The 18,329-nt window shown below is 49.0% G+C and overlaps 1 protein-coding gene across 1 annotated transcript; it reads left to right on the plus strand.

Moving 5' to 3' along the window:
* The first annotated feature begins 3,482 nt into the window (after nt 1-3,482).
* Nucleotides 3,483-4,403, plus strand: LOC149443826 (olfactory receptor 1L6-like). The gene has a single exon (XM_089655240.1). It carries the CDS (start codon nt 3,483-3,485, stop codon nt 4,401-4,403), a length of 921 nt encoding a protein of 306 aa, XP_089511366.1.
* Nucleotides 4,404-18,329: the final 13,926 nt, after the last annotated feature.

Here is an 18,329-nt window from a genome sequence, read left to right on the forward strand (position 1 = left end):
TAGAATTTCTAAAAGAATAGAATAGATTAAAACAGAATCAAATAGAAAAGAATAGAGTAAAACAGGATAGAATACAAAATAAAAGAATAGAATAGCAAAAATTGACAAGAATAGAAAGAATATATTGTCTTCCGGATTTCAAATAAAACCAGATACTCTTCACAATGAATTTTATGTTTTTGATTCAAATTATATTCGAATACTTCTAATCCATTGGAGAAATTTGAATCCGGTTGAAAACTAAATTAATTTTGTTACAATTGCGACAAAACTAATTTATTCATTCTGCATATACATACTAAAAAAAACATGAATAGCAATTTAAAAAGTAGAATGAAAAAACACAGTTTTTTCTGTAATATTCACCTTCAAACCAAAGCTGTTCCCAGCAACATTAGATGTCCTCAGTCTGAGCCCGGGTTCACATACGTGTGGCTCCGTATATTGCATGTGATTCGCACAGGAAACGCACCACATTCCTGTGCAAATCACATGCGAATTCTGTGCGGTGCGATCGGAGTCATACATTTTGTATGGCTCTAATCGCACCGCACCCGCACCAAAATGATATAGGACCCTTTTTTTGGTCTGCACTAGAATCGTATTGCATAGGTATGCACACCTTTTCGATCCGATTCTGCACACCGCACTGCATTTTGCAGACCGCTTTCAGGGTGTCGTTAACTCAACATACACACTCGCAGCGGTTCGCATGAACGGGGTGCGATTCTAATGCTGTGAGGAATTCACACTGAAAACGCTGCAAATTCCACACTTCATCAGTGGGAACCCGGGCTGAAGCCCGACACTATTTAACCCATTCAACACAGGCTGTCATGGACCCGCCCCCAGATTTTGACTGGATGGTGAAACAAGAAGCTGCACAGTGATGCGCTCATCTCTCTGCCACTCCCCAGTACTTTCTCATCCTATCAGCATGCTCCTTGCGCTGCTTCTTCTGTTTCACTCTCCAGCTTCTCTCTACAGGAATTCCAAAGAGGCTGATATCAGGAAAAAATGTGGTTTTTAAATTTTACTTTATTAAATATAAAAGTATATAAACAAGCGATTACATACAGGTGAAACTCGAAAACTTAGAATATTGTGCAAAAGTTCATTTATTTCAGTAATGCAACTTAAAAGGTGACACTAATATATGAGATAGACTCATTACATGCAAAGCAAGATAGTTCAAGCCGTGATTTGTCATCATTGTGATGATTATGGCTTACAGCTCATGAAAACCCCAAATCCACAATCTCAGAAAATGAGAATATTGTGAAAGGGTGCAATATTCTCGGCTCAAAGTGTCCCACTCTAATCAGATAATTAAGCCATAACACCTGCAAAGGGTTCCTGAGCCTTTAAATGGTCTCTCAGTCTGGTTCAGTAGGAATCACAATCATGGGAAAGACTGCTGACGTGACAGTTGTACAGAAAACCATCATTGACACCCTCCATAAGGAGGGAAAGCCTCAAAAGGTAATTGCAAAAGAAGTTGGATGTTCCCAAAGTGCTGTATCAAAGCACATTAATAGAAAGTTATGTGGAAGGGAAAAGTGTGGAAGAAAAAGGTGCACAACAGCAGGGATGACCGCAGCCTGGAGAGGATTGTCAGGAAAAGGCCATTCAAAAGTGTTGGGGACTTTCACAAGGCGTGGACTGAGGCTGGAGTCAGTGCATCAAGAGCCACCACACACAGACGGATCCTGGACATGGGCTTCAAATGTCATATTCCTCTTGTCAAGCCGCTCTTGAACAACAAATGTCAGAAGCATCTTACCTGGGCTAAAGAAAAACAGACCTGGTCTGTTGCTCAGTGGTCCAAACTTCTCTTTTCTGATGAGAGCATCTTTTGCATCTCATTTGGAAACCAAGGACCCCGAGTATGGAGGAAGAATGGAGAGGCCCAAGGACCCCGAGCATGGAGGAAGAATGGAGAGGCACAAGGACCCAGAGCATGGAGGAAGAATGGAGAGGCCCAAGGACCCCGAGTATGGAGGAAGAATGGAGAGGCCCAAGGACCCCAAGTCTGGAGGAAGAATGGAGAGGCACAAGGACCCCGAGTATGGAGGAAGAATGGAGAGGCACACACTGCAAGATGCTTGAAGTCCGGTGTGAAGTTTCCACAGTCTGTGGTGATTTGGGGAGCCATGTCATCTGCTGGTGTTGGTCCACTGTGCTTCATTAAATCCACGGTCAATGCAGCCGTCTACCAGGAGATTTTGGAGCACTTCATGCTTCCTTCTGCAGACGAGCTTTATGGGGATGCTGACTTCATTTTCCAGCAGGACTTGGCACCTGCCCACACTGCCAAAAGCACCAAAACCTGGTTCAATGACCGTGGGATTACTGTGCTTGATTGGCCAGCAAACTCTCCTGACCTGAACCCCATAGAGAATCTATGGGGCATTGCCAAGAGAAAGATGAGAGACATGAGACTGAACAATACAAAAGAGCTAAAGGCTGCTATTGAAGCATCCTGGTCTTCCATAACACCTCAGCAGTGCCACAGGCTGATAGCTTCCATGCCACGCCGCATTGAGGTAGTAATTGTTGCAAAAGGGGCCCAAACCAAGTACTGAGTACATATGCATGCTCAAGGGCGTACTGACCATTTGGAAACTCGGGCACTGCCCGAGGGCCCGGAGTCAGTAGGGGGCCCCATGAGATGCCCCTGGTACCTTTTTCATAGGCTTTTTTTAGTTTGGGCAAGGGCACAGGGGCCCCATGATCCCCTATTGCCCGGGGGCCCCATGAGTTGTCAGTCCGCCCCTGTGCATACTTATACTTCTCAGAGGTCCGATATTGTTCTATGTACAATCCTTGTTTTATTGATTGCGTGTGATATTCTAATTTTCTGAGATTGTGGATTTGGGGTTTTCATGAGCTGTAAGCCATAATCATCACAATGATGACAAATCACGGCTTGAACTATCTTGCTTTGCATGTAATGAGTCTATCTCATATATTAGTTTCACCTTTTAAGTTGCATTACTAAAATAAATGAACTTTTGCACGATATTCTAATTTTTCGAGTTTCACCTGTATATAAAGGTTTTATTTCAAGATGCGTCTTTTATTATCTGTCTAAAGTTCAGTCTTAAGTTTGACTGCAAAATGGCATTAGAGACCCCACAAGCATATTGTCCTTGTACCGAGGCAAGTAATGTAATTTTAACCTGTATGTATCTTGTATGTTTCATAGTGTCATGTCCAGACAATTCTTTTAGAAAATGTTATAGAAAATCAAAACAGCTATCTATAGAACCACATGAACAGCACAACCCTCCTCATCGGATCATCTAGAGATATATTTGTGACTTGTCTCTTGGTTTACACGATGTGTCGTATGTTCTACATGTTATTCTGTAAACTGTGTGTTGCATCCTATGGTTTATCAGTATAAATGCTTCCAAATATTTTCTTACCCTGTTGTGATCTCCATCATTTAACCACAATCATAACCAGTTGATATACACATGGAACCCCCTGAAAATCAGACTCTTGCTGGCTTTGTCTTGTTGGGGTTCTCTGATATGCCTCAACTTATCCTTCCAATCGCCTCCTTCTTCTTGGTTTCATATATCCTCTGCATTGCTGGAAACACCTTTCTCTCTTTTCTTATTATGTCACAGCGCCAGTTTCACACCCCGATGTACATTTTGATGGGAAACCTTGCCTTTGTGGATGTATGCCTCACCTCCATTATCATCCCCAGGACCTTGTATGGCCTGTTCTCTGGCGACACCCACATGCCCATCAATGACTGCTTTGTCCAGTTCTTCCTGTTTCTGGCAGTAGGAAACACAGATGGTTTTCTGTTGACCATCATGGCTTTTGACCGATATTGTGCCATTTGTTTCCCTCTGCAGTACCTGATAATTATGAACAGGAAAACTTGCATCTGTCTGGTGGCTTTCTGTTGGATCACATCTTTTCTCCGCTCTACTTTTTACACTGTGCTCACTTCTTCTCAGCAGCTCTGTAGTTGGGTTATCCAACACTTCTTTTGTGATGTCCCAGTAATAATGATGTTATCCTGTACAGATATTTCAGCAGCTTTGCATAATGCTGACTTCATTGAAAGTTCCATCTTCATCTTTGGGCCGGTGCTCTTCATCCTGGGGTCCTACATACTCATCATCAGAGCAGTGTTGGCTCTACAGTCATCCCAAGGAAGGTGGATGACCTTTTCTACCTGTTCATCTCATCTCACCATGGTCATCCTCCTCTACAGCACACTTATATTTATGTACTTCCGGCCAGGCTCCATCTACTCACCAGCCTACGATCGGGCCATCAGTGCAGTGTACAGTGTCATTAACCCAACACTTAACCCCTTTATTTACAGCCTGAGAAACAAGGAGGTCAAAAACGCTGTAAGAAAACTTTTAAAGTAAACAAAAAATTGCTTCAGGCTTCACGACTACTTTATTACATCTAGGAAATGTGATGATGTTAGACAGACAAGATCATTTTATCGCTAGCATGTGTTCATTCATTATAGATGTACAGGCATTTGAGGTTTCCATTGTACCTATGAACAAATATTTCTATGTACTAATATGGATAGTTATCTACTGGCCATTATGGGCTGGGAATGGTATGTTCTCATGTACCTACTCTTGCTATATTCAACCATCCTGACAAAGAGGACATACAGTGAAGGAAATGCGTATTTGATCCCCTGCTGATTTTGAATGTTTGCTCACTCACAAAGAAATGATCAGTCTAAAAATCGAATGGTAGGTGTATTGTAACACTGAGAGACAGAATAGCAACAACAAATTCAAAAGAAATGCATGTCTAAGAAATGATGCACTGATTTGCATGTTCATGAGGGAAATAAGTATTTGATCCCCTTCACAAAACATGACTTAGTACTTGGTGGCAAATCCCTTGTTGGCAATCACAGAGGTCAGACGTGTAGTTGGCCACCAGGTTTGCACACATCTCAGGAGGGAGTTTGGCCCACTCCTCTTGGCAGATCCTCTCCAAGTCATTAACGTTTGGTGGCTGACGTTTGGCAACTCCAACTTTCAGCTCCCTCCACAGATTTTCAATCAGATTAAGGTCTGGAGACTGACCAGGCCACTCCAGGACCTTAATGTGCTTCTTCTTGAGCCACTCCTTTGTTGCCTTGGCCGTGTGTTTTGGGTCATTGTCATGCTGGAACATCCATCCACGACCCATTTTCAATGCCCTGGCTGAGGGAAGAAGCTTCTCACCCAAGATTTGATGGTGCGTTGCCCCGTCCATCGTCCCTTAGAACTCACCTAAGAAACGTGGAAGTGATGCTTTGAAGCACAAATGTAGTACTTTAAAAAAAAAATTACATTTGTAAGAGAGGGAGGGGGGAGAAATCAGGGTGGTACAACATACTTTTATGGCAGGTGAGTCAAACTGGAGGCCCTCCAGCTGTTGCGAAACTACTTGCAATGCCTCATGGGACTTGTAGTTTGGCAACAGATGGAGGGCCACCAGTTTGTCACCCGTGCTTTAGGGTAAAGGTCCGCTTTAAGTTAGGAAAGCCAAAACAAAATCTTATTTTATATGGGAAAAAAGGGTATAGCATTTATATACGGCAGCCAGACTCATTCACCTTTCCAACCGTTCCATCTCCGCCACCCCCCTCTGCCAATCCCTCCACTGGCTTCCGATTGCCCAACGGATCAAATTCAAAATCCTAACACTGACGTACAAAGCTGTCCACCACACTGCCCCGAACTACATCACTGACCTAATATCCAAGTACCACCCAGCACGCACACTCCGCTCCTCACAAGACCTCCTTCTCTCTAGTTCCCTGGTCTCCTCCTCCCATGCCTGCCTCCAGGACTTCTCCACGGTGTCACCCATCCTCTGGAACTCCCTGCCCCAACCAATCAGACTATCACCTACTCTCCTCTCATTTAGGCGCACCCTGAAAACCCATCTCTTCAGGGAAGCCTACCCCACCCCCTGCTAACTTGCCAACCTCCTCCACTCTTCCTACCACTCCATCCCCCACAGCTATCTCCTCCTGTACCACCATCCCCTCCCTCCTAGATTGTAAGCTTGAAAGAGCAGGGCCCTCGATCCCCTCATGTTTTGCATTGTATTGGTATTGTTCTGTCACATGTTCTGTCCCCCTTTGTAATGTACAGCGCTGAGCAAATTATCGGCGCTTTATAAATACTGTATAATAATAATAATATTGTCAATTTAATAAGCATGCTAAGCTCATTAAATTAATGATTTGTTAAAGAAAAGTACAGTTGTCCTTTAAAACCAAAGTTTATCACAGATTGAAGTATGGTTGTTTACAGCATAATTCTTTGGATCAGAGCTGTAACTAGAGCCTTCAGGGACCCGATGAAAGAAACCATGAAGTGCCCTCCTGACCCACCCCAACCTTACATCATGGTTCACAGTGTTCTCTTTTACATCACAGTCTGCAGCATTCCCCTTTTCATCACGGTCCACAGTGATCTTCTTTACCACATGGTCCACTGTGTTCCCCTCTGCATCATAGTCTGCAATGTTCCTCTTTACATCACAGTCCACAGAGTTCCACTTTACATCAGACTCCAGAGTTCTGTTTTACATCACAATCCACAAAGTTCTCTCTTACATCAATGTTCACAGAGTTCCCCTTTACATCAGAGTCTGCAGGGTTCCCCCTTTACAATGTATGGGAGAACTCTGCAGATCCTGAAGTAAAGGGTAACTCTGATGTAATGGGGAATACTGTGGAGTCTGGTGTAAAGGGGAACTCTGATCACTAGAGCCCTCCCACTAGAGACTAGAGTCTACAGTGTTTCCCTTTACATCAGAGTTCCCCTGTACATCAGGGTTCACAGAGTTCTCCCTTACACTGTAAGGGGGAATCCTACAGACTTTGATGAGCTGAGGGAGAGGTGTCACGCCCAGGTCAGTGTCTGGAGTGTGGCTCCACATTCACCTCAGCAGCTGCTGTGTGCTGACCTACCCTCCTCTTTTCTACAGATGCCATCGTGCCTGCCCAAACACAAGCAACATTTGGCTGTTTTGGGCCCCCCACAGTGGTGGAATGCTGCCCTTGAGACCCTGGTAGTTCCACCACTGCTTTGGATATTGGAAACACTGGTTCACACTGGTCGCGGTTTTGAATTCCAAAACAGACTATTCAGTGCAATTTCATTGCAGCTTTGTGACATCTGTGCAACTTCATTTAACAGATGTCAATGCAAGTTGTAATAAAATCGCACAGAAATAGTGCAGGAACCTTTTCAAAGTCGCTGCAACTGGAGTTGCACCGATTTGAACAGTTACATTGCCGCAAATGGGATGTGACTTGTCATGCGACTTTGAACTGTCAAGTCGCACTGATGTGAATCCAGGCTTACGGGTCAATTTTTAAATGTTTTTACCCAAGTATTCACACATTCACCCAGGATTCACACATTTTCCTATTTCAATTCATTATTAATGTATGGTATTTAAACAGCAAGTAACACGCGCTACTATACCCAAAATAATATACAGTATCACCAAAAATAATAGAAATGCTGCTGCTCAAAGTGATATGCACTAAATGCTAAGAATTAATAAAACACAGCGCAAACCACTTGCCCTCCAGAGAATTTCCCCCCTTCCTGCCCAGGCCATTTATTGCGATAAAGCACTACATTACTTTAACTGACAATTGCACGGTCATGCAACGCTGCACCCAAATCAAATTTACGTACTTTTTTTCCCACAAATTCAGCTTTCTTTTGGTGGTATTTGATCGCCTGTGCATTTTTTATTTTTTGCCCTATAAGCAACATTCTATGCATGAAGGTAAAATACCTTCTGTGTGTATCAGCTCCCCCAACCCCCCCTAATACTCATCTTAGACCCCTCTTGATCCAGCGTTGTGCACTGGAGTCTTGGGTGTCCGGGGACTCTCATTGGCTGAGACAGAAGCATTGACTGCTGTCAATCACAGCCAGTGAGCCTATGAGAAGAGAGAGGGGGCAGGGCAGAGTGTGAATGGACACACGGAGCAGCGGGTACCCCTATAGTAAGCTGCTTGCTATGGGGGCACATGACAGGAGGGAGGGGCCAGGAGAGCCAGCAGAGGACCTGAGAAGAGGAGGATCCAGCCTGCTCTGTGCAAAGCCACTACACACAGCAGGTAAGTATAGACATGTTTGTAAACAAAAAACCTTTAGAATCACTTTAAAGCAGAGTGCCACTCACTCTGTAAAAAAATAAAAGTCGGCAGCTACAAAAACTGTAGCTCTTCCTGTAGACCTCCTTCAAAACACAGAGTGTAAGTGCGCCAAAGCTGAATAAAACACTAGGGAGGGGGAGGGGTGCTCCAATATGAGTGTAACTGCACCAAAGCTGAAAAGAACATTGGGAAGGGGGGGGGGGGAATTGCTCCAATATAATTGTAAGTGCACCAAAGCTGAATACACAGTGAAGGAAATAAGTATTTGATCCCCTGCTGATGTTGAATGTTTGCCCACTCACAAAGAAATGATCAGTCTAAAAATCAAATGGTAGGTGTATTGTAACGCTGAGAGGCAGGATAACAACAACAAATTCGAAAGATATGCATTTCTAACAAATGATGACTGATTTGTATGTTCATGAGGGAAATAAGTATTTTCTTTTTTTGTTTATAGCGCAAAAAAATAAAAAAACGCACAGGTGACCAAAGAGTTCAATTTTGGTCTCATTTGACCACAACACTTTCAACCAGTCCTCCTCTGCATCATTCAGATGTTCAGTGGCAAACTTCAGACGGGCCTGGACATGTGCTATCTTGAGCAGAGGGACCTTGCGGGCACTGCAGGATTTCAGTCCTTGTCGATGTAGTGTGTTACCAATTGTTTTCTTGGTGACTGTGGTCCCAGCTGCCTGGAGATCATTGACAAGATCCTCACGTGTAGTTCTGGGATGATTCCTCACTGTTCTCATGATCATTGACACTCCACGAGGTGAGATCTTGCATGGTGCACCAGACCTAGGGAGACTGACAGTTGTTTTGTGTTTCTTCCATTTGCAAATGATTGCACCAACTGTTGTCACCTTCTCACCAAGCTGCTTGGCGATAGTTTAGTAGCCCAGTCCAGCCTTGTGTAGGTCTACAATCTTGTCCCGGACATCCTTGGACAGCTCTTTGGTCTTTGCCATGGTGGAGAGTTTTGAATCTGATTGTTTGATTGCTCCTGTGGACAGGTGTCTTTTATACGGGTAACAAAATGAGATTAGCAGCACTCCCTTTAAGAGACTGTTTCTAATCTCAGCATGTTACCTGTATGAAAGACACCTGGTAGCCAGAAATCCTGCTGAATGATAGGGGATCAAATACTTATTTCCCTCATGAACATGCAAATCAGTGCATCATTTCTTAGACATGCATTTCTTTTGAATTTGTTGTTGTTATTCTGTCTCTCAGTGTTACAATACACCTACCATTCAATTTTTAGACTGATCATTTCTTTGTGAGGGGCGAACATTCAAAAGCAGCAGGGGGTCAAATACTTATTTCCTTCACTGTAACACTGGGAAGGGGGGGGGGGTGCTCCAATATGAGTGTAAGTGCACCAAAGCTGAATATAACACTGGAAAGGGGGGGGGGGTGCTCCAATATGAGTGTAAGTGCACCAAAGCTGAATATAACACTGGGAAGAGTAAAAAATAAATAATTAATATCAATAAACTGTTTTAAATCGATATAGAAATACACATTTGAAATCAAATCATTATTTTTTGCCAATAACATGGTATGGGTGGATTTCTGCTAATCACTGATGGGGGGCACAGTCTCTGATGGGGGTGCTGCTTCTGATTGAGTACTGCGCTGAACGAGTGCGAAGCAGTTAAATACAGCAGTTTAATTATGCCTTCTCTACTTTCACAGGTAAATGCATCTTTCTCCTACCTCCGCTCTTAACTAGAAAAACGCATTGACTCCTGTTAAATTCAGAACAAATGATGTATTTATATTTGTGTATATGTTGACCAGTCCTCACTAGAGATGAGCGAAGTATTCAAAAATTCGATTCGACTGATTCGGCGAATTCGTGGAAAAATTTCGATTCGAGTCGAATATATTCGCTGCGAATTTAACTTATAAAAGGGTGTTTCTAGGCTTCAGAGAGCCTTTATATTAGTGCAGAACACTGTACCTTTAATTTAAATGCCCTTGGAGTCTGCTGGGGAAATGAAATAATACTGACAGTCAGTATGACATGCAGATGAGTGCCGTCGATCTTAGAATCACTGCACACTTCACTCATTTGGGCAGTCACGGGGCCAAAACCAGAGTGTGGAGCCACAGTGTGGCGGTGGAGGCAGCAGCAATGGGAGGCCATACAGCACCCTATGACAAAAATAGAAACCACCAGCAGTGTGAGGAGACCTGAAAGTGGCACATGGCAGAGTGTGGCGATGGAGACAGCAGCAATGGGAGGCCGTACAGGGACCCATGACACACTCTGGACCTGGCAGCAGCATGAGGAGGCGGTACAGGGGCCCATGACAGATTACGGGCCTGGCAGCAGCATGAGGAGTCGGTACGGGGGCCCATGGCAGATTAGGGGCCTGGCAGCAGCTATGGGGGGCCCGTAATCTGCCAGCACCCTATGACAAAAAATGTAACACACCAGCAGTGTGAGGAGACCTGAAAGTGGCACATGGCAGAGTGTGGCGATGGAGACAGCAGCAATGGGAGGCCGTACAGGGACCCATGAGAGACTCTGGACCTGGCAGCAGCATGAGGAGGCGGTACAGGGGCCCATGGCAGATTACAGGCCTGGCAGCAGAAATGAGAGGCCCGTAATCTGCCAGCACCCTATGACAAAAATGGAACACACCAGCAGTGTGAGGAGACCTGAAAGTGGCACATGGCAGAGTGTGGCGATGGAGACAGCAGCAATGGGAGGCCGTACAGGGACCCATGAGAGACTCTGGACTTGGCAGCAGCATGAGGAGGCGGTATAGGGGCCCATGGCAGATTAGGGGCCTGGCAGCAGCTATGGGAGGCCCGTAATCTGCCAGCACCCTATGTCAAAAAATGGAACACACCAGCAGTGTGAGGAGACCTGAAAGTGGCACATGTTTGGGGCATGATTCATGGCGGATTTAGTCAGTTGTGTCAGGAACTGGTGGTTTGAAATCCAGACTAATCCACGCCTGATTCATTTTCACAAACGTGAGTCTCTCCACACTTTGGGTGGATAGTCGTGTCCTCCGCGGAGTTACAATACCTCCTGCCGCACTAAACACGCGCTCCGATGCCACGCTACTGGCCGGGCATGACAGCCTTTCAAGGGCAAATTCAGCTAGTTGGGGCCAAAGGTCAAGTTTCGTTGCCCAGTAGTCAAGGGGATTGTCTACCTCGGTTGGCAGGGTGCTGTCCAAGTAGGCCTAAGCCTGTTGTTTGAGGTCCTGCTCCAGGTCCACCTGATGCTGCTGCTGCTGCTGCTGCGGCTGGTTAGTAGTTTCCTCACTGCGCTGGTGAAGAAAGCTACTCATCATCGACTGCAGACTGAGGCAGCTGCTCCTGGTGGAGCTGCCACTGCTCCTACCACCCCACTCCTCCCCTGCTGCCATGGCAGCGGAACGCGAGCGCACAGGGCCCACAGTGTCTGAGGATGGACGTTGGCGCAGAAAGGCAGAGACCAGCTGACTACATAGGTGGTTTTTATAGTACGTTATTTTGGCCTCCCTCTCAGCAGGTGTGAAAAAGGCCACCATTTTTGAACGGTAGCGAGGGTCCAACAAGGTGGACAGCCAAAAGTCATCCCTCTGTCTGATGGTTATTATTCGGCTGTCGGTACGCAAGCAAGTGAGCATGCTATGGGCCATTTGTGCCAAGGAATGCGAGGGACTCCCTGCCTCCATCTCCACAGCATACTGCCACGGTGCGTCTGGGTCCTCTGTCTCCTCTTCCTCCTCCTCTACCAGATGCTCCTGCTCCTCCACTCCTGTCCGCTGAGTGGAAAAACCACCCATTTCACTCAATAATTCCTGAGCACCAATGTCCTCCTCTACCTCCTCCTCTTCTTCCTGTCCTGCCCCCACAGGGGTCATGTGGCGTTGAGATCTGTGCGCTACGTCTACCGCACCCTGACCAGCCATTGTTAACAGCATTTGTTCCAGGACGTGCAACAGAGGAATGACTTCGTTCATCCCATAGTCCTGCCGACTCACGAATAGCGTGGCCTCCTCAAAGGGCCTGAGCAAGCGCAGGTGTCACGCATGAGCTGCCAATGGCTGACATCTAAGTTACACAGGGAGTACCTTTATCCGCTTTTAACATCAGGAAATCTGTGATGGCCTTTCGCTGTTCGTAAAGGCGGTCAAACATATGTAGGGTTGAATTCCACCTTGTTGCAACGTCACAGCATGAGGAGTCGGTACGGGGGCCCATTGCAGATTACGGGCCTGGCAGCAGCAATGGGAGGCCCGTAATCTGCCAGCACCCTATGACAAAAATGTAACACACCAGCAGTGTGAGGAGATCTGAAAGTGGCACATGGCAGAGTGTGGCGATGGAGACAGCAGCAATGGGAGGCCGTACAGGGACCCATGAGAGACTCTGGACCTGGCAGCAGCATGAGGAGGTGGTATAGGGGCCCATGGCAGATTAGGGGCCTGGCAGCAGCTATGGGAGGCCCGTAATCTGCCAGCACCCTATGTCAAAAAATTGAACACACCAGCAGTGTGAGGAGACCTGAAAGTGGCACATGGCATGAGACACTGTGGACCTGGCAGCAGCATGAGGAGGCGGTACAGGGGCCCATGGCAGATTAGGGGCCTGGCAGCAGCTATGGGAGGCCCGTAATCTGCCAGCACCCTATGTCAAAAAATTGAACACACCAGCAGTGTGTGTGGAGACCTGAAAGTGGCACATGGCAGAGTGTGGCGATGGAGACAGCAGCAATGGGACGCCGTACAGGGACCCATGAGAGACTCTGGACTTGGCAGCAGCATGAGGAGGCGGTATAGGGGCCCATGGCAGATTAGGGGCCTGGCAGCAGCTATCGGAGGCCCGTAATCTGCCAGCACCCTATGTCAAAAAATTGAACACACCAGCAGTGTGAGGAGACCTGAAAGTGGCACATGGCATGAGACACTGTGGACCTGGCAGCAGCATGAGGAGGCGGTACAGCGGCCCATGGCAGATTAGGGGCCTGGCAGCAGCTATGGGAGGCCCGTAATCTGCCAGCACCCTATGACAAAAAGTTGAACACACCAGCAGTGTGTGAGGAGACCTGAAAGTGGCACATGGCAGAGTGTGGCGATGGAGACAGCAGCAATGGGAGGCCGTACAGGGACCCATGACAGACTCTGGACTTGGCAGCAGCATGAGGAGGCGGTATAGGGGCCCATGGCAGATTAGGGGCCTGGCAGCAGCTATGGGAGGCCCGTAATCTGCCAGCACCCTATGTCAAAAAATTGAACACACCAGCAGTGTGAGGAGACCTGAAAGTGGCACATGGCATGAGACACTGTGGACCTGGCAGCAGCATGAGGAGGCGGTACAGGGGCCCATGGCAGATTAGGGGCCTGGCAGCAGATATGGGAGGCCCGTAATCTGCCAGCACCCTATGACAAAAAATGGAACACACCAGCAGTGTGAGGAGACCTGAAAGTGGCACATGGAAGAGTGTGGCGATGGAGACAGCAGCAATGGGACGCCGTACAGGGACCCATGAGAGACTCTGGACTTGGCAGCAGCATGAGGAGGCAGTATAGGGGCCCATGGCAGATTAGGGGCCTGGCAGCAGCTATGGGAGGCCCGTAATCTGCCAGCACCCTATGTCAAAAAATTGAACACACCAGCAGTGTGTGAGGAGACCTGAAAGTGGCACATGGCATGAGACACTGTGGACCTGGCAGCAGCATGAGGAGGCGGTACAGGGGCCCATGGCAGATTAGGGGCCTGGCAGCAGCTATGGGATGCCCGTAATCTGCCAGCACCCTATGTCAAAAAATTGAACACACCAGCAGTGTGTGAGGAGACCTGAAAGTGGCACATGGCAGAGTGTGGCGATGGAGACAGCAGCAATGGGACGCCGTACAGGGACCCATGAGAGACTCTGGACTTGGCAGCAGCATGAGGAGGCGGTATAGGGGCCCATGGCAGATTAGGGGCCTGGCAGCAGCTATGGGAGGCCCGTAATCTGCCAGCACCCTATGTCAAAAAATTGAACACACCAGCAGTGTGAGGAGACCTGAAAGTGGCACATGGCATGAGACACTGTGGACCTGGCAGCATCATGAGGAGGCGGTACAGGGGCCCATGGCAGATTATGGGCCTGGCAGCAGCTATGGGAGGCCCGTAATCTGCCAGCACCCTATGACAAAAAATGGAACACACCAGCAGTGTGAGGAGACCTGAAAGTGGCACATGGAAGAGTGTGGCGATGGAGACAGCAGCAATGGGAGGCCGTACAGGGACCCATGACAGACTCTGGACTTGGCAGCAGCATGAGGAGGCGGTATAGGGGCCCATGGCAGATTAGGGGCCTGGCAGCAGCTATGGGAGGCCCGTAATCTGCCAGCACCCTATGTCAAAAAATTGAACACACCAGCAGTGTGTGAGGAGACCTGAAAGTGGCACATGGCAGAGTGTGGCGATGGAGACAGCAGCAATGGGACGCCGTACAGGGACCCATGAGAGACTCTGGACTTGGCAGCAGCATGAGGAGGCGGTATAGGGGCCCATGGCAGATTAGGGGCCTGGCAGCAGCTATGGGAGGCCCGTAATCTGCCAGCACCCTATGTCAAAAAATTGAACACACCAGCAGTGTGAGGAGACCTGAAAGTGGCACATGGCATGAGACACTGTGGACCTGGCAGCAGCATGAGGAGGCGGTACAGGGGCCCATGGCAGATTAGGGGCCTGGCAGCAGCTATGGGAGGCCCGTAATCTGCCAGCACCCTATGACAAAAAATGGAACACACCAGCAGTGTGAGGAGACCTGAAAGTGGCACATGGAAGAGTGTGGCGATGGAGACAGCAGCAATGGGAGGCCGTACAGGGACCCATGAGAGACTCTGGACCTGGCAGCAGCATGAGGAGGTGGTATAGGGCCCCATGGCAGATTAGGGGCCTGGCAGCAGCTATGGGAGGCCCGTAATCTGCCAGCACCCTATGTCAAAAAATTGAACACACCAGCAGTGTGTGAGGAGACCTGAAAGTGGCACATGGCAGAGTGTGGCGATGGAGACAGCAGCAATGGGACGCCGTACAGGGACCCATGAGAGACTCTGGACTTGGCAGCAGCACGAGGAGGCGGTATAGGGGCCCATGGCAGATTAGGGGCCTGGCAGCAGCTATGGGAGGCCCGTAATCTTCCAGCACCCTATGTCAAAAAATTGAACACACCAGCAGTTTGTGAGGAGACCTGAAAGTGGCACATGGCATGAGACACTGTGGACCTGGCAGCAGCATGAGGAGGCGGTACAGGGGCCCATGGCAGATTAGGGGCCTGGCAGCAGCTATGGGAGGCCCGTAATCTGCCAGCACCCTATGTCAAAAAATTGAACACACCAGCAGTGTGTGAGGAGACCTGAAAGTGGCACATGGCAGAGTGTGGCGATGGAGACAGCAGCAATGGGACGCCGTACAGGGACCCATGAGAGACTCTGGACTTGGCAGCAGCATGAGGAGGCGGTATAGGGGCCCATGGCAGATTAGGGGCCTGGCAGCAGCTATGGGAGGCCCGTAATCTGCCAGCACCCTATGTCAAAAAATTGAACACACCAGCAGTGTGAGGAGACCTGAAAGTGGCACATGGCATGAGACACTGTGGACCTGGCAGCAGCATGAGGAGGCGGTACAGGGGCCCATGGCAGATTAGGGGCCTGGCAGCAGCTATGGGAGACCCGTAATCTGCCAGCACCCTATGACAAAAAATGGAACACACCAGCAGTGTGAGGAGACCTGAAAGTGGCACATGGAAGAGTGTGGCGATGAAGACAGCAGCAATGGCAGGCCGTACAGGGACCCATGACAGACTCTGGACTTGGCAGCAGCATGAGGAGGCGGTATAGGGCCCCATGGCAGATTAGGGGCCTGGCAGCAGCTATGGGAGGCTCGTAATCTGCCAGCACCCTATGTCAAAAAATTGAACACACCAGCAGTGTGTGAGGAGACCTGAAAGTGGCACATGGCAGAGTGTGGCAATGGAGACAGCAGCAATGGGACACCGTACAGGGACCCATGAGAGACTCTGGATTTGGCAGCAGCATGAGGAGGCGTTATAGGGGCCCATGGCAGATTAGGGGCCTGGCAGCAGCTATGGGAGGCCCGTAATCTGCCAGCACCCTATGTCAAAAAATTGAACACACCAGCAGTGTGTGAGGAGACCTGAAAGTGGCACATGGCAGAGTGTGGCGATGGAGACAGCAGCAATGGGAGGCCGTACAGGGACCCATGACAGACTCTGGACTTGGCAGCAGCATGAGGAGGCGGTATAGGGGCCCATGGTAGATTAGGGGCCTGGCAGCAGCTATGGGAGGCCCGTAATCTGCCAGCACCCTATGTCAAAAAATTGAACATACCAGCAGTGTGAGGAGACCTGAAAGTGGCACATGGCATGAGACACTGTGGACCTGGCAGCAGCATGAGGAGGCGGTACAGGGGCCCATGGCAGATTAGGGGCCTGGCAGCAGCTATGGGAGGCCCGTAATCTGCCAGCACCCTATGTCAAAAAATTGAACACACCAGCAGTGTGTGAGGAGACCTGAAAGTGGCACATGGCAGAGTGTGGCGATGGAGACAGCAGCAATGGGACGCCGTACAGGGACCCATGAGAGACTCTGGACTTGGCAGCAGCATGAGGAGGCGGTATAGGGGCCCATGGCAGATTAGGGGCCTGGCAGCAGCTATAGGAGGCCCGTAATCTGGCAGCACCCTATGACAAAAAGTGGAACACACCAGCAGTGTGAGGAGACCTGAAAGTGGCACATGGCATGAGACACTGTGGACCTGGCAGCAGCATGAGGAGGCGGTACAGGGGCCCATGGCAGATTATGGTCCTGGCAGCAGCTATGGGAGGCCCGTAATCTGCCAGCACCCTATGACAAAAAATGGAACACACCAGCAGTGTGAGGAGACCTGAAAGTGGCACATGGCAGGGGCATGATTCATGGCGGATTTAGTCAGTTGTGTCAGGAACTGGTGGTTTGAAATCCAGACTAATCCACGCCTGATTCATTTTCACAAACGTGAGTCTCTCCACACTTTGGGTGGACAGTCGTGTCCTCCGCGGAGTTACAATACCTCCTGTCGCACTAAACACGCGCTCCGATGCCACGCTACTGGCCGGGCATGACAGCCTTTCAAGGGCAAATTCAGCTAGTTGGGGCCAAAGGTCAAGTTTCGTTGCCCAGTAGTCAAGGGGATTGTCTACCTCGGTTGGCAGGGTGCTGTCCAAGTAGGCCCAAGCCTGTTGTTTGAGGTCCTGCTCCAGGTCCACCTGCTGCTGCTGCTGCTGCTGCTGCGGCTGGTTAGTAGTTTCCTCACTGCGCTGGTGAAGAAAGCTATTCATCATCGACTGCAGACTGAGGCAGCCGCTGCTGGTGGAGCTACCACTGCTCCTACCACCCCACCCCTCCCCTGCTGCCATGGCAGCGGAACGCGAGCGCACAGGGCCCACAGTGTCTGAGGATGGACGTTGGCGCACAAAGGCAGAGACCAACTGACTACATAGGTGGTTTTTATAGTACGTTATTTTGGCCTCCCTCTCAGCAGGTGTGAAAAAGGCCACCATTTTTGAACGGTAGCGAGGGTCCAACAAGGTGGACAGCCAAAAGTCATCCCTCTGTCTGATGGTTATTATTCGGCTGTCGCTACGCAAGCAAGCGAGCATGCTATGGGCCATTTGTGCCAAGGAATGCGAGGGACTCCCTGCCTCCATCTCCACAGCATACTGCCACGGTGCGTCTGGGTCCTCTGTCTCCTCCTCCTCCTCCTCTACCAGATGCTCCTGCTCCTCCACTCCTGTCCGCTGAGTGGAAAAACCACCCATTTCACTCAATAATTCCTGAGCACAAATGTCCTCCTCTACCTCCTCCTCTTCTTCCTGTCCTGCCCCCACAGGGGTCATGTGGCGTTGAGATCTGTGTGCCACGTCTACCGCACACTGACCAGCCATTGTTAACAGCATTTGTTCCAGGACATGCAACAGAGGAATGACGTCGTTCATCCCATAGTCCTGCCGACTCACGAATAGCGTGGCCTCCTCAAAGGGCCTGAGCAAGCGGCAGGTGTCACGCATGAGCTGCCAATGGCTGACATCGAAGTTACACAGGGGAGTACCTTTATCCGCTTGTAACATCAGGAAATCGGTGAT

Source organism: Staurois parvus, unplaced genomic scaffold (genome assembly GCF_062004578.1).
Source record: "Staurois parvus isolate SC_StPar_1 unplaced genomic scaffold, SC_StPar_1.0 ptg000828l, whole genome shotgun sequence".
NCBI lineage: Eukaryota > Metazoa > Chordata > Amphibia > Anura > Ranidae > Staurois > Staurois parvus.